The sequence below is a fragment of the Uloborus diversus genome, chromosome 9, assembly GCF_026930045.1.
Source record: "Uloborus diversus isolate 005 chromosome 9, Udiv.v.3.1, whole genome shotgun sequence".
NCBI classification, from domain to species: domain Eukaryota; kingdom Metazoa; phylum Arthropoda; class Arachnida; order Araneae; family Uloboridae; genus Uloborus; species Uloborus diversus.
The window spans coordinates 32,617,823-32,641,559 of NC_072739.1; the positions used below are offsets into that span (position 1 = coordinate 32,617,823).

Consider the following 23,737-nt stretch of genomic DNA (forward strand, 5'->3'; position numbering starts at 1 on the left):
GAAAACAACTGCAGGGTCCAAACAATGTAACATTTGATTTTAAATTGTGGTAATATCGTAATTAAATTGAGCTTTGGTTAATAATTATTTTTTCCATGCACTTCCTATTGCATGTCAATAATTTAATTTTTTTTTTATTTTGTGAATTTTTGCCAGTTTCTGCCGCAAATGTGGCAGAAATTGGTTTTTGCCATGCCGGTTTTAACCGGTTTCTACCAGTGGTTTTAACCGCCTCGGCAGAAACTTGCCAACCCTGCATTATGACCTTTCGAATATGTTTTGATCCATATTAGATCCCTAAAAAAAGGAAATAACAACCTTTACTCCTTATTTCACTCTTCTTTTCCCCCCAAGTTTCTACAAAAAAAAAAAAAAAAAAAGACGGGTACTTATATGCTTTTTGAAAACTGTAATTTTCATTTGTTCTTCTGAAGGCCCTTAAAACTCCCAAATGTTTGCTTTTGACTACTTAATTTTCAATTTTTTTTTTTGAAAAATTTACTTATGGTTTATTTATAGATGATATTTCATTAATGTAAAAGTATTTTTCTTGAATAAATGCATGTAACATTTGTCTATATTAAATATTATTTGTGACTGTTCCTTTCTTTTGCAGTGTCTTCTATGTGTTTTACGAGCAATACTTGACTGTGTCGGGTGATGCTGTCCGTAATATCGTAATTTCAATTGTGGACATATTTTTAGTCACAGTTGTACTAATGGGCCTAGACTTTCACTCAGCAATAATAATGGTTTTCACCATCTTGATGATTTTGTTTGATTTGATGGGATTAATGTACTTTTGGGACATCTCCCTGAATGCTGTATCACTTGTAAACTTGGTTATGGTAAGTACATTGTTTTTGTAGTACTTTGAAGTTTTGGATGTGTCTGTTTAATTGGTTATGACTACAGGTGTGATACATGAATGTTCTCTTGAGTATATTCTCCTGAAGTTGAAGTTGGGAGAATAATCGAGAACGTTTTTCTTTCCTAATTTTATAGTCATTAAAACAGTTGTTCTCATTTATAACGAAGTTAAAGGACCCAATGAAATGTTTCTTATAGCCAGGGGTGCCCATCCCCCCCAAGCTCAATGGCGCAAATTCCCCCCCAAAAATTTTCTCGCTTTCGAATCGGGTTAAATATAACAGTTTTTAGAGTGTTTAATTTCTAATCAAATTCATCGGGGGGGGGGGGGAGGTGACGCTAACAAATAGCATTTGAACTGAAATATTGTTGGATTGTTGACCTGCCTTGCCGTCCCAAATTTTACAACGTGCACCTTGAGTAAACAAGTTTTGGGTACCCCTGATTTTTTCTACACCTTAATTTTTTTTTTTTCAATTGTATGAACAATTACAGGAAGAGTGGATTCAACTTTCTGGCTTGGGATGGAGTCATTACTAGATGTATACAAAATGAATCTATAAAATATGAATCTTATTTTATTGTCACTTAGATAGGGGTTCCTGGGGTTTCTCCTCCGGAAAATTTTCCAAATTGTAGTTTTAAAACCAGTTTTAGACGATCTCTGATGATGTTTGGGGAATAAAAGGTTTGGTGTGCCCTTCCCGGTAATTTTTCAATATTGAAACTTTAAAGCGCCATTGTTGATAGTCTAACGTTGTGTGAAAGAAGGCTTTTCCTTTGTTTTCAAAATTGTAGTTCTAAAAACGCAGTTTTAGACTATCTGTGGTAATGTTAGGGAAAGAAGAGATCCTGGGGCTTGCCCCAGGAAAATTTTCAAAATTAAAGTCTTACAAACGCTATCCATGGTTGGGGGAAAAGCAGTTTTCTGAAACTGAAGCTCTAAAATCGCAATTGTAGCCGACCTTTGTGGCCTTAAGAAAACGAGTTTTCGGAAGCTGTCCCGAAATTTTCTCGAAATTGAAGCCCTGAAAACCAAATTTAACACGCATTTTTAATAATGTTGATGAGAGTAGAGGATGGGGGGAGAGGGACACTCTATTTAAATTTTCGAATTTCTAGCTTTAAAAACGCAGTTTTGATAGAACTGGATAATGTTAGTGGAAGGTGAATTTCGGTACCATTCCCCCGGCAATTGTTTGAAATTGATACTCCAAAAACGCAATTCTAGGCTTGTCTTTGATCATGTTAAGGAAAGAGGGAGGAATCAGGGGCACTTTCCTATAAATTTTTCAAAATTGCAGTTCAACAAACGCAGTTTTAGATGACTCTTGATGATAAACAGGGTGTTATTCTGGCGCTACAGTGGGGAGGGGGGCGCTCTCTTGGAAGTTTTCCAAAATTGAAGTTGCATATCCAAAAAAAAGATGGATCAGACACACCGTGAGATACGTTTCGGAAATCCTCAAAAATGGATTCAGCTATTCAGTGCACATCGAAACTCAGAACTCGTGAATTTTCATGAATCAAATATCCTTCTATACATATCAGATATAGAAGAAAGTAAATATGATTTACGAAACATAATTTAAACACCTTAAGAACAGACTGTTCTACCTCCATCAGCGAAAACCAACATCACTGAAAGTTTTAATAAAAATCATCTAATAGTAAATTGAAACAATCAGTTTAAAAATGGTAGAGAAGATGGGAGTGAAGTGAAATGAGAGAGAGAGAGAAATTCTTCACAAGCTTAAACTCGTTAATGAAGAAAATATATTAATTGTCAATTGGACGGATAAAAAATATGTTATTCGCAAACTTCAAAACTAGTTCTTAACGATTGTCGAGGTGCAAATGAATCAATGGAAGACTAAAGCATACTGGTCAGAATTATTACAAACAATAAAACAATTTTGACCCCTCTCCCTCTCATCATTTTTACACACGCATTCATCATGCAGAATTGTGCTACTTCCAGAAAATTTATAAAAAAATGAAAAGAAATCAAATCGTCTGATCCAGCTTTGAAACGGACACCATGCCGTCTGTGATGTTCCCTTCATTGAAAAAGCGACACGGTCATTAAATTTTGGAAAGAGTATCAGAGCCGTCGCTAGGTCAAAAAAAAAAAAAAAAAAAAACTGGGGAGGGGGGGGTATGCTTTTGGCGGCCCGTTCATTGTTTCAAACGCATGTTCCAATATGCAGAGAGAGAGAAAGAAGATTTGACTTCAGCAGGGATAGTCATATTACTAGACCTTAGTACTAGTAATATAAATTTAATCGTAAGGAGTATTTATAGTATTACTAGTATTACCTTAGTACTAGTAATATAAATTCAATCAGAATTAGGAGGTGTCGGAGAGCTACTTTCTTACATTATTTCGAAATTGAAGACATAAAAACGCAGTTTTAGACTATATTTTAAGTTTGGGAGGAAGGGGGAGAGGAGGTCCAAGTTAGCCTCTCCCGATAATTTTTCCAAATTTAAGTTCTCAATACAATCGTACGTTATATTTAATTACGTTCAGAAGAGGGGGTCTGGGGCTCACCCCCGGGAATTTTCAAGATTATGATTTGAAAAACACAGTTTTAAACGACCTACGGAGGCAGAGACTCGAGGTCATCATTCTATAATTTTTCAAAATGCAAACTTCAAGCACGCATTCCCAATTGTGAATTATTTGTGATTCTGACACGTAAAGGGGAGTCCGGGGGCTCTCCCCCGGGAAAAATCTGAAAATTGTGGTTTGAAAAATGCAGTTTTAGATGATCTGCGGTGATAATAAGGGGAAGAGAGATGCGGGCCCTCCCCCCAAATTTTTTTTTTTTAAATTTTGAAGCCTTAAAAACGCAATTGTAGACTTCTTTTTGTTAAAATTTAGTGCACCGCCAGTTTCTTGAAATTCAAGCTCCGAAAACGTAATTTAAGCCAACCTTCGATGAAAGGGGGAAGGGGGAATTTTGAAGGGGCTCGAGACCAGAAATGTTTCGTAATTGAAGTACTAAAAGCGAGATTTAAGACAGTTTTCGATGATGTTGGCGAGAGAGAAATAGAGAGGGGGGGGGGGGGGGCATTCTCTCGAAAAAATTTCGATCTGTTGAAACCGCAATTTTAGAAGATTTTCGGTAATATTAATGGGTGGAGAGATTCGGAGTCCTCCCCTGACAAATTTTCAAAATTAAATCAATTAACGCAATCGTAGACAATTTTAAATACTGTTAGAGGAGTAGAAGGTTTTGGAGGTCTCCCCGAAAACTTTTCTGAATTGAAGCCTTAACAATGGAAATTTTGAGGATCTTCGGTAATATTTGGGGAACGATAGTTTTTGGACACCCCAAGGAGTTTTTTTTTTAATTAAAGTCCAAAAGACGAAATTTATTCGACCTTAAATGATGATTAATGATTAATTGAGAGGACGTTTCTCGGATCTTACGTTGGGAGCACTCTCACAGCTTTTCGAAATTGCAGTCCTAAATACTTAGGTATAGGTCATCTTTAATGACGTTAGGGTAAAGGATGGGGTTTGAGAACGTTTTCCCGGGATTTTTTCAAAACCTAAGTTTTAAAAACTCACTTCCAGGCCAGCTTTGGGGACGTAAAAAGAAGGCTTTGGAGTTCCCCACTCTTCCTTTCAGTTTGGCTACGTCCCTCCTATCTTCATTGTAAATTTCAATAATTGATAAACATATTGTGGTGATATTTTTTTCCAATTTTCCTTTGCCAAACACGATTATTTGCTTGGATTTTCCATAATAAAACTTTCAATTTCCCCCTTAATATTTTTGTTTTCTTGCAATACTAGCATTTGCGGCCTTAGAAAAAGGACTTTTAATATTTTGAACGGATGTGGTAATTATCTGTGATACCTTAGGTCTCTATTCCACTTCATTTTATTTTAAATATGCCACCTGCATCTCTTGATCAAACTTTGATTTACTTACGATTTTTACATTTAAACATTTAGAGCTTTTGGTGTGAATATTCATTATAATACATTGAATCTCTCTTTGCATTTAACTGATTTTTTTCCTCTATCTATTTCAAATTTATTTCGGCGACCAATACATATTTCTCCGATTTAGCAATGATTTTCAGGACAACATTTTTCATCAAAAAAAAAAAATATATATATATATATATATATATATATACACATATATACATATGGGAATGTTTCGGCGACCCCTATCCTATGGGCTGTCCTATTTATTTATGTATTTTTATTTATATATTTTTTTAAACTGCAGAAACATGAAGCATGGTTTTGTATAACCATGGCCGCCGAGAGACAAGGCGTGCAACATGTTAGTTTGGTCACCTGTCCTCCCTCCCGTTATTCAAATTTTACTCTATGCACAATGTTTTTATTTCGAGCTGAGCCCATAGTTTCCGACTTGCCAGACTCTGCGGCCTAGTGAAGAGTGTACTGTACTGAATCCTTTTTTTTTGTGTTAATACAAATGTTTGAAGTATACATTTCCGCGGCCCTTACTTACTCTTGATAAAAGAGAGTCATGGATGTTCCTCAATTGTATTTTAAGATTACATTTTCTATTGAAATTTGACAGAAAAAATACTTTTTTCACTATTATTTCACTTGTTCATTTATAATTACTATTTTATTTTTTTAAAACAACGAATAGTTTTCCTTTTTCTTCGTTAGTTGCATCGCTAAAATGAAATTGGCGGCCATACTTCTGAAAAATGGGGAAGGGGGGGGGGGAGCTTGCTACGGTGACGGCCCTGAAAAGTACGTGGAAGAAGTATAATTAATGCTTCTAATTCTTGTTGAATGAGTCTAAATATTTTTTCTTCCGAAATTCAAAAATTTCATGTTCTGAATAAAAAAAACTTTCAGGGAAAAAAATCCCCCCCAAAAATTTTCATGGCGCAACTTGCGCCATAATCCCCCCCATGTGGGCACCCCTGCTTATAGCTATAATTTAGTAGTAAAAAATATGGAGTAATAAACTACAATATATATATATATATATATATATATATATATATATATATATATATATATATATATATATATATATATATAATATATATATATATATTAGGGTGGTCCTTATTTTTGAAGTTGTAGATATTTTACACGACGCCCCCTCAATTTGTTCCATTATACAAATAAATGATCCACGCAAAATTTTAAGTCAATCCATGAATATTAACATGTGCCCCTAGGGCCCCCTTTTTTGAGTTTCGAAGAAAAAATTGCGGATTTTCTCACTTTTATGTAAAAATATTCCTAGGTTTCATATTTAAAGTAATTTTGAACCTCAATAGATGTTGCTACTTCTAGACCAACCATTCTCTCACTTTCATTCTGTAAAAATTTTACATATTACATAGGGTACATGTACACTAATCGCCTTGGGACAGGCATACCGCTATTTGCGCTCGTTTCAAACCAAGCGCCAGGGGAACATTTCTTTCCACCAAGATGGACACAAGGGATTCTAAAGGCCATTAATGAATGACCTAGGCCATTAATGAATGATTTTTGACAACAACAAATTGCCTCTTCCAAGCTTTCGGGATGTTGATTTAGAAAATTTTCTGTGTATGTAATAGGTGTGGCAAATAGGGTCACTAGGTTTTCATGCTATAAATATAAGTAATGACAGTTATATTTTAATTCGTTGTTCTTTACTTATATACGTAAAATGTTTATGCATCCTTATAATTTAAATTTTGAAAAATCCTCGATTACCTTACCATAAAAATAAACTATTTTCCATATCTAAAATATAAATTAAAAAAAATTCCAGGTCGGAATAATGTAAAAATCTATACTTTAAACTGTCTTCTATTTCAGTACATAGTCCTTTATTATCATCAAATTCCTCTTGCAATTCACAAGATTTAGAAACCGAAATGGGTATCTATCCTAACCTGTTGATCCTTTTATCTATATCTGGTCTACCACAACGCAAAAAAGCTTGACAACTATTGATATCTGCTCGCATTTCATTAATGTTAGACAAATGCCATATTAGGGACAAAGATGCTACTCATTTATTAACAGCCTATGTAGATGCAGTAAATTTAAATCCAAATAACCACTGGTATCAATCGTACATCCCTTAAGCGAGCAAGAGAAAATCCTCGAGAGGTAAAATCAGATTTCATGAATTTAAATTTAGATTTTTTAGTTATTCCCTGGGATACAAAGCTACATCCAGATGTAACTAGAAAAAAACGCCGATATGCTTACCAAGTCCCAATGTTGAACAGCTACTCAGAATTTCTGAGATATTTCTTCAGTTGTATATGATATCTTATTTAATTGCTCTTTACTGCTAACTGTTCAGGCTGTAGTGTTTTATACAGCGGCTTACAATACCGGCCGTATAAATTGTGCATGTAATTTTTTAGAGCAAAAGCTGAACGGTGATATATTGCATTTGTATTGTTATCATCATGCACTTGAAATCGTACTGCAGAGTGTCTTTAAAGAAGTTCTTGCCTTTCTTAGTTCTAGACTCGATATTCCATTATTTAAGCGCTTCAAAATTCAAAAAGTACACATACCACTTAAATTCTAAAAGAATTTGATGACATATTATTGTTTGTAGAAAGCGGAATTAAGGAATATTACAGAGAATTCTCATAACGTGTAATAATATTTCTTGGTGAAGTACTCCCTCCTACAGGGATATGTTTTCGGCAACCTGGAGCTTATCTGTGAGTCAGATGGGTGGCGAAAGGAATTTATTGTTTAAAAATTAATATATTTAGGAAACAATTTAAATTGATCTTACATGAAGACTATGCCCGTAAATGCTGTTTTATAGTTAAATGTTGTATGAAGATATAGTTTTTCGCAGCAACCCATTCTAGGCCTTTTAAATTAATATAAAGTCTGGTGTCTAAAGAACCTGCAGCGTACAAAATAATGACAAACATGCAGCAGAAACAGTGATTGAAAAATTCATAAATCACTTATAGTACTTAGGAGATGAACTAGTAGCTTTGACCGTAATGGATGAAGGAATTAACTCTTTGAAGATAGGAAATGAAAACTTCAAAAAAATGCTTGCTGAATAGGAAGACGTGTCTGATGACTGTATAAAAAATTTCAGATAACAGTAGATGATTTGGAATACTTTCTTAGTAAAGATCTTCCTCTTTATAGAATGAATTACAAGTCAATAAAACTGTTTGATAAGTTACAAACACAAAAGATGTTTTTCTAGTTGATCCTGATTCATGGTAAAATGAAGGAAGCTATTTAAAGGGAAGAGATATCGTTAAAGTGCTGAAAGTTTTGAATGATACAACTGAAAGAGGAGCACAATTAATCGAAGAATTTCACAATCAATTTACGAAATATGAGTCATGAAAGCAATTTAGTATTTTACAGACAGTCCAAGACTATCGGGAAAAAAATGCACACGATTGAGATTCATTGAGAAAAGCGTACGATTAAGGTAAAGTTTCTAAAGCACTATTTCATTCTTATTCAATGTAAAATCTTTAAACGATATGAAGTAATTAAAAAGATTAATTTTAATGCTACCTTGCTGTAAAAATATTTTGCAAAAATAGGAGAAACGATGTACGGGGTCTGAAGTAAAAACTCGAAGATTTATCAAAAGTGTTAAAGTTCAACGTCCTAGGGGCACGTGTTATTATTGACAGATCAAGTTCAAATTTTGCACCAATTACTATATAATATATATATATATATATATATATATATATATATATATATATATATATATATATATATATATATATTGTACAGAAATAAAGATATACAAGACCCTGTTAAGACCAGTCCTAACCTATGGAAGTGAGTGTTGGGCTTTAACTAAAGCAGAAGAAGAGAGATTGATGGTTTTTGAAAGGAAAATTTTAAGAAGAATTTTTGGTGCTGCCCAGGAAAACAACAGATGGCACAATCTCTATAATTTTGAGATATATAAAAAATTCTATAAACAGCCAGATATTATCCACTTTATTAATGCCAATCGCATCAGATGGCTGGGGCACCTTTTTAGACTAGGTAGTAGGGACCCAACCCATAAAGTCACCTTCACAATTCCAGATGGTGCGCGCAAGAGGGGACGCCCACCAACCGGATGGCTCGATTGTGCTGAAAAAGACTTAAAAATTGTTGGCCTCAGTGGATGGAGGAAATCTGTTTCTGACAGGGCGGAATGGAGGAAACTGATTGAGACGGTCTTGGCCTGCCCTAGGCTGTAGTGCCGAAGAAGAAGAAGAATATATATATATATATATATATATATATATATATATATATATATATATATATATATATAAAGTAGACATGAACACTTTTGAAAAAGATAAATAATATTAATTACTCAGTTTTTTTTTATTACTCTGGAATCTAAAAGGTAGGAATCTTTTTTGCCCCCCCCCCCCCCTTCTAAAGGTGCATGAAAATCTGTTCCTTGTATGTTTTTTAGTTTATTTATTCTACAAAAGATCCATCAATAGATAGAATTGTCTTTCTTTGTGACTTTCGCAAAAGGCAAGCTAAAGAATTGCAACAAAAAATCACCTATAGTTTTTTTCTTTCTTTTTGAATAACTTTTTTTTACATTTTTTTCCGCATTTCCAGAAATTAACCAAATCGTGAGTTTTTGCTCTAAATTGAAGAAATACTGTAAGGAATTTAAAAATTAAAAAAAAAATAAAATCATTATTTTCAATAAATAAATTTATGATCCTAAGCATAGCAGTCTTTTGAAGAATTCCAGAGGGAGGGACAAAAGGTGCATATTCAATAATTACTACACCAAGCAAAAAAAAAAGAAAAAAAAGAAAAAAAAAAAACATGCACACATAAAACTGTATGTTCTTAAAGCTTGGAGCCATTTGCACTCTATTGATCCCCTTAAATGACTGGATTATAAAGTTTTTTGCCATCATTTCTTCCTCCTCATATGCTTTGAGAATTGATTTTATGCATATAGTGTGATTTATATGCATTCATTATCACCCATTCCAAAGAAGTTGTAGTTGCTTCAATGCAAATTCGGGAATGGACAAATATATTTTATAAATTTTCTATTTTCGTAATATTTTATGTAATAACTCTTACATGCAAAAAATATTGCTGTACATTGAAGCTTTATTCATAGATGATGTATTATTTTCAAAAATATCTGTATTCTTTTTAAAATCATTTGAAAATGTCTGTACAATTTTCAACTAATTTTCTTATTTTGTTAATATGTGTATTTTTTAATTTAATAGGCTGTTGGAATATCAGTCGAATTTTGTTCGCACATTATTCGATCCTTCGCATTTGACTCAGAAGGCAGCAAAGTTGATAGAGCTCGAAACGCTGTTGCACATATGGGAAGTTCTGTAAGTAGATTTTGAAAGTACATTAATGCTTTAACTTTTAAAATTCTAGAAAATTCTCTTTTCAACTCCTTGGGAGTTGTTATTGTAAATTCCAAACATATACTTAAAGTTTTATGAGTTGAAATAGACAGGGTGTCCGCACATATGGAAAGTCAGGGAAAGTCATGGATTTCGCACATGATCGAAATTGATCATGGAAAGCCATGGATTTCAGTGTAAAATGTCCAAAAGTCATGGAAACTGACTGTTGGATTTCGCTCTCAGGACCAATCGCTGTTCTTCCGACCTCGGAAGAACGAAAATGATTTCATCGCCATTCATCTACTTTGTTTTTCGGTGCGTAGAAAAGCTGATTTATCAATAACATTTCCTGACAAATTACATTGTGTTGACCAATCAGATGAATACTCAACGTTGAATCCTTCCACTAATGAGCTACAAGATGAAAAAAAAGATTCAATTAGAAAAAGAGAGGGAAGAAATAGCTCTTGAGGAAAAGGTTCAAAGCCTCGAAAATAAGAAGAAATTGCTTTAAGCACTAGAATGGAAATAGAAATTATTTTAATAATTCACATACGTAATATTCTTTTTCATTTTTTAAGGCTTAAACTGTTTCTAAATTCACATTTTTATCATCTTTCACATTTTAATACTTAAAGTGCATAATGAAGATTTCCGTGCTGTGTGAATAAAATATTTATGGTTGAATTTCCTCAATATCTTTATGTTTGTATACCATTTAATATCAACATTCCATTCTTATACTACAATGGCTTCAGAATATCGTATGTTTTCCCTTTCCGGAGACTGGGGATCTTTTTTCATATCATAGCTCTTCTACAATGTTTAAAAAAATACACACAAACAGTAGAAATAACAGTTTGAAGTTTCTATGTTTAATGGTAAGCTTGCTTTTGTACATTATAGTTCAATAATTACTAGTGTTCGCCCAGTGTTTGAAACTCGACCATATTCATAAATGAATATTTGAGAAAACTTGTATGAATTTAACTATTTCCAACATTTTTAATTCCACTTGTACTCATGTTTACTGCATATCTGAAAACACACAATTTTTATACCGACACACACACAGTAATAATTTATTCCAATTTTCCTTTTTATATGTTAATCTCAAAATAAATGGATGAAAGGGGTATTTTGGTAATGGGGTCGTTTCCAAAATTTCCAAAGTATTTTTTACTGAAAAAGGATGCTTAAAAACAAAGGTTTTAACCATTTTTAAAATAATTTGAGTAAATTTAATATTTTTTAACAACTATTTTAATCGGTGTGCAGATTGAAATTAATATTTTGGCATTAAAGCAATAAAATGCCACTCATTGATGCCATTAGCGCACAGCGCAAATTATCATGTTGTTGGCATAATTAAAGTTAAGTTTAAAATCCAAAGGTTAAGATATTTAAACTAAGCCAACATTAACTGGCCGTGTAATGTCAAGTTGGAGACAAGCAAAAAAACATGTTTCAGAAAAATACATTTATTAAATATGACTAGAATTTTTATATTATCCCCATAAAATAACACCCCCAAAATATCATAACAAAAGTGGTTCCAGTAAATAAAGGAAAAATGTCACCAATATGTTGATGTAGTCGCAGGCCAGTCCGAAGGATCAACTTGAAGCAACACAAAAGGTCCCCCGAATCACACTTCAGGAACGTCCGTAATGGGAAGGCAACATTAGACAGTTCGTAGATCAGTGAACATCTCAGGTAGACATATAGGAACTCACTTCCCCGGCAATATTAATTGGCCGGACACAACACAAGGGTTTCTTCACCTGGACTCATACTAATTCCAGGACTTATACTAATTCCAGGACTTGGAAGATTTAGATTTACACACCACAAAAAAACCCCGCTAGCATCGCGGGGAAAAACCCCCCCACACGTGAGCCGGACTAGGCTTCACGATCAAAACAACAACTGGGGATCGTTGAGAGAAGAGAGACTGCTGCCCCGAGTGCTGCCACTCGCCACAATATATATGTTTTATCAGCCAATGAGATTCCATGCCTCGATGACGTCACCACACTAACTTCTACTTCAACCATCACTCATTTGTTTATTCCACTGCCGCGAATATTCGTACTCCTCTCCATAGCACGTGCGGTCGACAAGTGGAATTAATTCGAATCAATCAGGTGACAACTCAACTTTTTCTGAATCAACACATCGGGACATGCAATCTTCAATGGTTTCAGTAAACAGTCGCCATTAATTATGGCGTGGGGGAATTGTCGATTGAAGTGTTAGCACCAACTAGTTGACAAGTTCTACTTTTACCAGACTGGGCTTAAAGTAGGTACATTTAACTTTAAATTATTTTCTTTAAATTATCGGCTGTGGACCGAGAAAAAAAATAAAATAATATTTTATGCCAACAAACCCGAAAACGCGGTTGAGAGCAAACCGTAAATATTTAGCGCAGCAATGGAGTCACACGGCAAAGTACATCACTTATAACATCATAAAGACCACTCCTTATTTCTAAAATTGGGCATTCAAAAAAGTTTTAAATAAACAACTGTTGAGAAAATAAAAGTTTTTTTGGCTAACTTTTTTTTTTTTTATATTCTATCTATTTCAGTGACTAAAAGTAGTACTTTTGATTGAAGGAAACAACCCCATTGAGAAATTGATGTGGTTGACAAATTGCTGGCTTGAATAATTTAATTTTGGATATCATGTTGCTTTGTGCTAACCCTATGCAAATAAATATTTTCCTACTCTTTGTTTACGTATGCAAAGGAAAAACAATGAAACAAGAAAATTGACGCCAACGAATAAAAATCACCAATTTTCGAAATCTTCCCATATGAAATGAAGCATCAAAACTCAATTTATACATAAAACTTTTGTGTGAACAATGTTATTTATAAAAAGGTCTACTATTATTGAGTAAGTTACTTCTTCATCATTAGAAATATAAATTTCCAAATATCAAATGAACGAACTCTACTCGTGTCAACATATAACTGTCCATTCAAAAACACTGGGCGTCGTAATAATAGTATAATTTTTTTAAAAGGTCGACTTTGTGATTTGTTTATAGTTAAGGGCTGATGTCACATTTTTCAATATTTTCAACCCTCTTCCCCCTTTTGTCACAATGTTTTGTACTTCACTATACCCCCTCTTCCCTTTGTCCTATGTCACGCTGTTTTTCATAAACGTTCCTATTAAAAAAAGCCTTGTTGTTCTTTCAACCCATTGAATGCCCCTCTTGTCATGTCTTTCCTCTTCTTTGTCACAAACTGTTACTATTTCATGAACCCCACCTTAAAGCGGGACTTCATTCGTGGACAGCCCCTGTTTTGTGGCAACAGTATGCAAATATACATTTCCCTACTCTTTGTTTTCGTATGCAAAGTAAAAACATTTCTCGAGCTGCAATTGATGCCAAAAATTTGACGCCGATAGATGAAGAACGCCCGCCAACTTAACAATTGTCGAAATCTCCCTGAATGAAATGATCCTGCAAAACTCAGATTATACGTAAAACTTCTGCATGAACATGCTTCTTTTAATAAGTTTAATATTATTGAGCAAGTTGCCTTGACCTCTGCTGTAAGACTTATTAAATTCCAAACAGTCAAATGAACGAATCCTACTTGCTACATTAAAAATTGTCCATTCAAAGACACTGGAGGTCGCAATAATAGTGTAATTTTAAAAAAAATCGTGTTTGTGATTTGTTTACGGTTTAGGAAAAAACTGAGAAATGCACTTTTCAAAATTTTTGATCTCTCTCCCCTTTGTCGCAAAGTTTCACATTTCACTATAACCCCTCTTCCCCTTTGCCACATATCAGTTTTTCATAAACGTTCTTATCAAAAAAAAAAAAAAAAAACTTGATGTCCCATTCTCCCCATTGTATGCTCCTCTTGTCATTTATTTCCTCCGCCTTGTCACGAACGGTTGCAATTTAATGAAACCCACCTTAAAGAGGTACTTCATTCATAGTTAGTTCCTTGCAAATAGACATTTCTGTACTCGTTTTTTACCAATGCAAGAGAAAAATATTTCTCGTCCTGGCATTGGTGCCAAAATGGATAAAGTTCGCCAATTTCACAATTATGGTAGTCGTTCTGAATGAAATGATGCCGCAAAACTCCCTTCATACGTAAAACTTCTGTACAAACAATATTTTTTGTAAAAGTAGGCATGATCTTGCCGTTAAATATAAAATTTCCAACAATCAAATAAAGGAACTCTACTCACGACAACACATAATTGTCCATGCGAAAGCACTGAAAGTCGTAATAATACGCCAATTTTATCAAAAGTTTCACCTTGAGATCTGTTAGTGGTGATAGCAAATGCAGGTATTATTGGGAGCTGGAACTGAAAGTCGTCCCTCACTCGTAAAATAATTTATTTAAATATTAAAATTGCGAAAACATAATCTAAATGAAAATATTTTAAATACCCGTAGTTACCCAAAAAGCCTCAATAATAAAAACAAATGCAAGTATTTCATTTCTTTATGCTCAAGCAAGAATTGGCAACACTACAATATTATCCAGCTATTTCTTCACGCTAACTATGTAGCGTGAAAAGGCATTTCAAAGCATTTTTCGCGATCTTTCCAACCATACCAAGCTCGAAGCATTAAAATGCTTTTTTCGTGTAGAAAAAGCGGTTTAAAAAATGAATTAAAAATTATGTTTGAGGCTTCCAACCATGAATTTCAGCAATGGAAAAGAGACAAAATTAAAATTTTTGAGTTCCGCTAACTAAAAAACGCTTGTAACTTTTTTTCTAGTGGAGTTAGGTTTTTGGACCTTGGGCGCCCTGACAATTTTTTCGTTAGGAGTGTTTTTTAAAGACCTTTCCAACCATATCAAATTCGAAAAAATTAGACCATCTGTTCTTGTAGAATTTAGGACAAAAATGTGTTTTTTATTAATATCTCCATTAATTAGCGTTCAATTGCAAAAAATTTTATTGATGACACTAAAACTCGGCAATAGCTACCGAACGAAAAAAGAATGAAGGAAATCGGTTCACAAACAGAGGAGAAATCGGTGCCAAAAGAAAACGGCTTGCCTATTAATATATAAAGATACCGATCATATTCAGATTTGTTACTAACTTATCTTTAGCAATGATGATTCTGGAATTGAGTATTTTGAAGTTTTTTTTCTGTTTAATGTATGAATGCATTTACTAAATTTGTATTTTACAATTTCACACTGCGCTTTGGGAAGATAATGGGTTATTTTAGATTTTAAATGTTCTTAAATTCTCGTACTTATTTTTTGTCTCAATAAATTGTTGCATCTGTTTTTCATATACATATTTAGTTGAATATTTTTGCTGCTTTTGTTTAGATTTATTTACATAGCTGAGATAAAAAGGATATTTTCCTAAAACAAAGTTATACTGCTTTATAGTCTCTATTTATATTTATGTGCAATTTTGATGTCATTGTCAGATGAAGTAACTTGCGTAAGTCATGGAAAGTCATGGATTTGTAGAATGTGAGTCATGGAAAGCTACGAGCAGAAGTCATGGAAAGTCAGGGAAAGTCATGGATTTCAAAACTCAGAAAGTAGCAGATACTCTGAATGGAAAACCCCTTTAAAATGTTGAAATTAGTTGTTGAATCTTCTAGATTTTATTTATTTTTTGGTGCTAAAGATTTATTTTCTTTATATAGATATAATTTTACGAAGTTTTTATGTAACAAAATTTTTAGATCATAATAGGTGCTGATGTCCCCCCTTTCATCAATATATGTTACGTGTATTTCAACTTATCATTACATTTTTTTTTTAAATATTTAGGTACTGTCTGGCATCACTCTGACAAAATTTGGAGGAATTGTGGTTTTAGCTTTCTCAAAATCTCAAATTTTCCAAATATTCTATTTTCGGATGTACCTTGGAATAGTTCTAATAGGGGCTAGTCATGGCTTGATATTCCTACCTGTTTTCCTGAGTATAATTGGTAAGTTTAAAAATTTTAATAGTCTACATACACACAGCTTTAAGTTATTGTCAAACTATTTTTACGTCAAACATTCTTAAAATTTTAACAATCACTACTACTTTCATATTTTAAGACATTCAATAATGAAACTGTATTTGAAAAAACTCATCCTTAAAATGAAAAGATCATTTATTAGTTTTATGATAAATTTCATCCAATTACATTTGAACCTCCTTAATTTGAACACGCTGAAAGCAAATTACTGCTATTATTTGTTGTTTATTGGTTTTTGGATAAGACAAACAACAATTTAAGACGAATTAATTTTAAAGGTCCTTTGGAGTTTATTTTAAAGAGGTTGAAGTGCATTTGGAATTCTTCTAATTGAAACAAACTTAGTTAATTCAAAACTTCTAAATTTCAAAATGGAATAGGTTGTGATATCCAACATGAAAAGCCGAAAAACTTTTTCATACATAGTTTTCTTCTAATCACCTTATTGAATAATGGCATCATCATAGTTCATTCAATCAGTTTTTAAAGTTGACCCAATATCTACATAAGATGTCTACTTTATTTTGATAAATTATTCATTGTGCTCCAGGCTATAAACTTCAAATTTTATTTGAAACAAAACTATCAGATTATAACATATTTTAAAATCTCTACTTTTATGAAATATTGAGAAAAATTATCTGAACTTCATAAGTATGGATATACAGTAAAACCTGTGTACAACGATATTCCCCATAACAATAAACCTGCCTACAACGATATTTCTATTTGGTCCCCGCGAATTTCCTATTTACTTAATTCATTTTAAACCTGCATAGCATACAACGATAATCGACCTGATTTTTTTTCTTCTGTCTCAAAAAATGACTCCATAATGTCTGGAATGTGAGATAAGAAAAGAATGGATTATTTATAATGTTAGTCTACCATTTTGTAGCTGAGGAGTGAAAGGAGGGGGGAAGAAGCGAGGGCTGAAATGTGAATGTGTACAGCTGTTTATATCTTTTGGAAAGGGTGCGCAACTATGAAGGAGGGAGAGTTTTCTTTCTCTGGCAGATTCCACGTGATTTGCGGAAAGACAATGTTTTAAGCAAAATTCCTTTTTGACGTAATTTGAAAAAAAAGTATAAAAAGAAATCGATCAACACGTTTTTTTGAAAAAAAAAAATTCTGTAAGTTCCTTACAAAATAAACTGATGTTCATAATATCTTTCATACACAGTTTTATACCTTTTATTTCGCAAAACATTCATTTTAAGTTCTATCTAAGGCTATAAAACTATATTTTTTGATATTTGAAATTTTTTAATTCAAACTGTCTACAACGATAATCTGTCGATAAGAATATTTTTTCTTGGTCCCCAGAGTATCGCTATAGACAGTTTTGACTGTATTAAGCATATATACTAGGGGCGTTCAAAAAATAAGTTACACTCAAAAAATTTAGGTCAAAAAACACTTTATTGAGAAGTGTGCTACAATACAATATGACACAGATACATCATTTTATTTTACTACAAAATCTCCCAGTCGCTGCAGACATTCATCGGATCATAGCACTAATTGTTTGATGCCTTGACGATAGAAATCCGCTCCCTGGTCCTTGGGCCAGCTTAGAACAGCTGTCTGAACCTGGTGACCGTTGGTAAATTCTCTTCCACCCAAATGTTCTTTGAGTTTGCCGAATACGTGGAAGTCGCAGGGCGGCAGATCGGGACTGTAGGGTGGATGCTGCCAGATCCCCCATCCAAAACTACAAAGCAAATCCTGTGCTGTGCGTGCCTTGTGAGGTCTTGCATTATCATGTAAGAGGACAACACAATGAATTTCTGTACTTGTTAAACGTTTTACCCACAAAAATGTACTGTTCCGCGGATTTCAACATTGGAGTACGTTTCCAGTTGCCGCACCATTTTTTTCTCGTACTACGCAGTAACAATTCAAACTATCCGAATGAAATTGCTGCAGTCAGAAGCTGTGGAACTAAAGTATTGTCTGCGCACGTTTCCTTCTTGTTACGGGATGCTGCCATCTATAGGGAAACAAGTGTAACTTACTTTTTGAATGCCCTAAATAGGATTTCTAACTGCATGGATTCAGATTGATTTCACAGCTTTTTTTGTAATCAGCGATGCCACTTGGGGCGGGCGGGGTGGAGGGGGGGGGGGGGGGGGGTTGGAGTTATCACCCCTGTTGTTATGAAATGAACCTTAACATAGGATTTTGCTAAATAGGTATTGAAAAACAAAGTTATTAAAGTGTTCTCAGTGTAAAAAAAGTTAGTGCTCATATAAAACATTTATTTGCTCGACTTATTTAAACATTCAAAAGCAAGAGATAATTCTATTTAAACTGTCTAATTTTTCAATGCTTACAGCATACTATTATTTCTGATGTCTTAAATGAGAAAAAATGGGTTTTGAGTCATGCATGTACAAATTGGTTAATCTTTGTATACTTTGAAAAATAATTAATGCCATGAATATTTATATTTATTTCAATTAATACTTTTCCATAGGGCCACCTAAAAAGCAAAAGCCTCATCCAAAGTCACAAGGGAAGCCATTAAAAGACACTTTAGATGACGAGCCATTGGAGTCCAGCATTGTTTCATAAACCTTCACATTAAAGCAGTCAACTATGTACAGTGAATTGAATCATGATTCCTTTTTCATTCAATCATTATTTTATCCAACTTTAGCTATATTTTATTTTTACAAACTTTTAACAATATAGCTATCATTTATAGTTAGTTCATTGATTGTACAATTGTACTTTGTATATTTGTTTTTATCATTTTTTAAAAACAAAAAATAAATAGGAAGATTTCATAATTATTGCCTTTATAAAATATGTTAAAATAGCTTAAAAATATATAAAAGTTTTTACTTTTCTTCCCTCTCAAACTAAAAAAAATCTACCATTTATATCTTCAATTAGTTCTGAATCATATATTCTACCATTATAATCAGAAAATCACAATAGCAGTTATTTCAGTGTGACTAGTGGATGAACAGTCAATTGTAATATTCTTTTGAAACATTGTGAGAAAATAATTTTTTTTTTTTACATATTGTTAGTTTGCTTAACTGAAATTAAAATTTTATGTATTAAAATTGTGTATGAAAAGTTTTTGAATTTCAAACTTTATCTACAGAAAACGTTGCTATCTATTTCACTTTGTGTTATGTTGTTGTCACTCTTGTTAAAAAAGAAAGACTTTCTGAAGTGAGTGTTGACTGTTGAGAATCGCATTTTATTGCTGTGTATTTTCTAAACTTGTATGATTAAAAAGGATAGTTTTTCGAAATTCAAAAACATTTTCATTTTTATATAGAATAAAATTTGAATGATGTATATTGTTTCAACATTTTCTCTCAAACCAAGTTTTAAAATCTCATTTTATTAGTGTGATAAAAATAGTTACATGTTATGTAAGTACTGTATTTATACATTCTCATGTATTATGTAAATAGAAATAAACTTTATAACTGTTACCTTTTTGTTTTATTGCATATTGAAAAACTGAAAAAGGGGACACACCACTCAGATTCAGCAAACTACTTTTTGTCCACATCTAGGACTGCCTTTCCTTTTTTTATTTTTTTACTAGTGGCACCCGCACGGCTTCACCCGTAATAGAAAAATTAAAGGTCTTTTGGTTCGCTTGTATATTTACAAATAATGTATGGTGAATTTTCTCGCCAATTGGCTTGTATCGACGTTGCAGTTCCACGTTATGATAATTTCGTATCTCGCCAATTGGCTTGTGCCCATGTTACGGTTCCACGTTATGATAATTTCGTAATTTATGATAGTTTTTTTTTCTTAAAATTGGAATAAAAAAAGAACCACATCGAATTTTCAAACAATCGCTTCGAGGTGCACACCCCCATGCTACATACTAACTTTGTGCCAAATTTCATGAAAATCGGCCGAACGGTTTAGGCGCTATGCGCGTCACAGACATCCTACAGACATCCAGACATCCTCCGGACAGAGAGACTTTCTGCTTTATTATTAGTAAAGATCACAAGCTCAGCCACTGTACTTTTCTGTTTTTTAAAACATTTTCCCATCCATGCCATTGTTTATCAGACAAAATTAATATCGAGTTCCATGAACTATCAACTACCTGCTATTGATTATTATTTATTTATTATATATATATATATATATATATATTTGCATTGCACAATCGGAAAGTTTCATGGTATTCAATCTTTTAAGAGGTCTAGCCTCATTATTCCTTCCTGGAATTCATACAGTTAGTAATTGGAGCAGTTTTCTAACTTAACTTTTATAAAATTTTAGGAGAAACATAAATGCCTAGTGGTAAGGCACTTTCTTGTTCTAAGAAAGGCAAGCGGGAACAAGAAGAGAAAATCAGCTAATATATGTAACAATTTAAATTTTTTTGCTGTGGCAATTTTCAGAATTTTTGAACTCTGCTCACTATTACACCTGGATGATGGAAGGATTCATCACTAAGTACATAATATTGTATTGGAGCATTGGATTTTGATTAACTGTCATTCTCCCCTAACCATGCAATATGCCAACTCAGCAACTTATGTTCCTTACAGCAAGTTGATAAGCTCATAGGCACTTGAGCTTATCAACTTAAGTCTCCAAGCCACTTATTATAGAAAAGTACCATAATTATTTTTGCCATTTCATTTTTTTCAGCATTAACATTTGCGAGAGAAATTGCAAAGTTGTGAAAGATTGAAGCAAAATATTGTATTTGGAAATTGATTTTCTGATATTCCAAAATAATTCTTGTGGATTTTAACTAGATAATTAATACCCCCCCCCCCAACGTAATCTTTTTTAGCAGTCTGTGATGTAGATTTAAGGTAAAACAAAATAGTCTGCAAAGATAAACCAATATTAATTGTAAAATCTCAATCAGCACCTAGAAATACTTTTAAAAAAAAACAATATGACATGATACACATGTTTGACTATATCCCAGATGTGGTCCAAATCATTAACTGAAATTTCTGATTACTTTTTCTTTCAAAATTTTATGCTTTTTCTACCCTAACTGAAAAATAGTTTGCAGACTTTCTAGAATCCGAACGTCGCTGTTTCTGCTTCTGGTACAATAAAGTGAGTTACACTTCTACTGTTAAATTCACTCAAGTCGAGTCTTTTAAAGCAAAATGCCTGTTAAATTAAAAGTTTTTTTTTTTTTTAATTCCCTAAAATTGCCATTTTAAGGGAAGAAATATATTTTTGTCTTACGTATAATACAGCTGAACTCGCTTATAATGAGCCCTGATTTAACAAGAACCTGTGTTAAGAAATCAGAAATACTTGGTACAATGTCTGTGGCAGCATAACTTGCTCTTAACTAGCAAACCCTGCTTAAAGCGAGCAATATTTTTGTAATTCATAAAATTTCTATTGTCTTACAGCTCAGCTTACCCCTTTTTCGTAAATTTTCTTTAACATTCGACAGACAACTGTATGTTAGTGATAAATCCTGAGAACAAGCAATAATATTTTTTTTTTTAATTTGTGGAGTAAAGACAATTAAAAATTATATTTGAGTGTACATGTGTATTCCTCAGAAGCAATGACACAAGAGACATTCATACAGTTCAAAGCTAAGTAATCAACTTCTTTGGTTCTCTACAGTGATTAATAACAGAATTTTTAAAAAAATACTAAGCACTTTTCAAAATGCACTCAAAAGGACAAAAGTTTTCAGTATCAAAAAGGACAATTTAAGTATTCCTTTAGTTTTCGAAAATTCCAAGAAAATGACACCACAAACGAATAAAAGTGCGGCTCAAGTCATGAAGAGAATTTCTTATCATTATCTTGCTTCCAATCATAACTTTGAGTGTTGAAACATGCATATTTTTCTTATTGGGAACGTTTGGTTTAAAATGACAACCGCACTTTTCTTTGTTTGTGGTGTCATTTTCTTTGAATTTTCGAAAACTACAGGAATGCTTAAATTGTCCTTTCTGACCCAGAAAAGTTATTTTGTCCTTTTGAGTGCATCATGAAAACTGCTTAGTATTTTTTAAAAAATTCTGTTATTTTTCTTTTTAGCGTAAATGTATTTTAGAAATAGAAAAATTTTACCATCACGAAACTTCACCTTATTTTTTCATATAAATGCTCAGTACTAAAAAGAGAAAAAAACCTATATACCTGTCTAAAACTTTAAGCAGTTGGCACTAAAATTTAACCCTTGTTCCTCTGTAGGATTTATGCTTGCTAATTTCATGCTTGCTTCAGAGAAGCCTCGATTCAAAATTTTCATTATGATCGGTTTTTAATATTACTGTAGCAAGGCAACGAAATTTATTACGGGTTTTATATTTAAACTTTTAATGGGGAAATTACTTGAAATTTGCTATTTTCCATCCTAACCAAAGTAATTATTTTATTTCAGAATTTTAATTTTTCAGCGTTAAGTTGTACCTTAACATTAAGTTAATCATTTAGTGAAATCCAGAAGTCTCTAAGTGATCTAGTTGCTGAAATATAAGCAAAACCAGGCCTCAGATTACTCCGTGATTAACAGGCCAAGTATAATAAAAGTGCTTAAAAAATATATATATAATGAATTTTTATGATTTTTCACAAACTTTTTTTACCAGCACTCAGTTAAATCGCGGTCCCTAAGAGCTCGTTAGAAACAAGTTCGACTGTACATTCGAAAGAAAATAATAAATTTTTAGCAGCTTGTAATTTTTTTTCCTTTTTAGACAGCTTATAGGTCCAGTTAAATCTAGAGTAAAAAATGCTGCTCTTTCCAGTGGTGTCAAAAAGAAAACTGCAGGACAATTCCTTCGCTTTTCACAGATAGATTTAATGAAGAAAGTAGTGCCTAAATTTTAGCTAAGTCTAAAAAAGCTTGAGCTAAAAACGCAAATAACTCCCGCCGTATTTAAGTTAGAGCGTTGAAACAAATTACGTAGAACGCCGAAAATTCTACCCTTTTCAAGGATATATATATATAAATCTAATAAATCATATATAAATCTAAAGAAGTTCTTCTGCCCTTATATAGAAGTTTGGTAAGACCTCATTTGGAGTAAGCTGTTCAGTTTTGGTCTCCTTATCTTAAGAAAGACATTAATGTATTGGAAAGGGTTCAAAGGCGGGCTACAAGGCTAATAAGTGGACTTTCCCACTTAGATTATGATTCCAGGCTTAGAAGGCTAAAAATGTACAGTCTTGAGCAAAGAAGAGACCGAGGGGACATGATTCAGCTGTTTAAATTTATTAAAACGAAAGATGTTACGGGGCTAAAGTTTAGCACTGAAAACAGGACAAGGGGTCATTGTTTTAAGCTATTTAAATCTCAGGCTAACATGGATATTAGGAAAAATTATTATTTTAGCAGGGTAGTGGAACCTTGGAACAGCTTACCGGAAGAGGTGGTAATGAGCAAAGGAGTAGACAGTTTTAAGAGGGCCATTGATCTTCACTGGGGATTGTAAATTGACTAGGACCAGTCTAGCTGGGCCCAGAGCCTGTTGCTGGTCGTCACTTTTGTATTTGTATT

The 23,737-nt window shown here is 33.0% G+C and overlaps 1 protein-coding gene across 1 annotated transcript in view; it reads left to right on the top strand.

The window, feature by feature from the left end:
- LOC129229258 (NPC intracellular cholesterol transporter 1-like) overlaps positions 1-19,700 on the top strand; it is a 117,421-nt gene extending 97,721 nt beyond the window's left edge. The window contains exons 22-25 of the mRNA XM_054863528.1: positions 617-848; positions 10,114-10,227; positions 16,044-16,206; positions 18,722-19,700. Of these exons, the coding sequence (XP_054719503.1) occupies positions 617-848; positions 10,114-10,227; positions 16,044-16,206; positions 18,722-18,819 (607 nt within the window). The 3' untranslated portion in view covers positions 18,820-19,700. The remainder of the gene's footprint in view (positions 1-616; positions 849-10,113; positions 10,228-16,043; positions 16,207-18,721) is intronic.
- Positions 19,701-23,737: the final 4,037 nt, after the last annotated feature.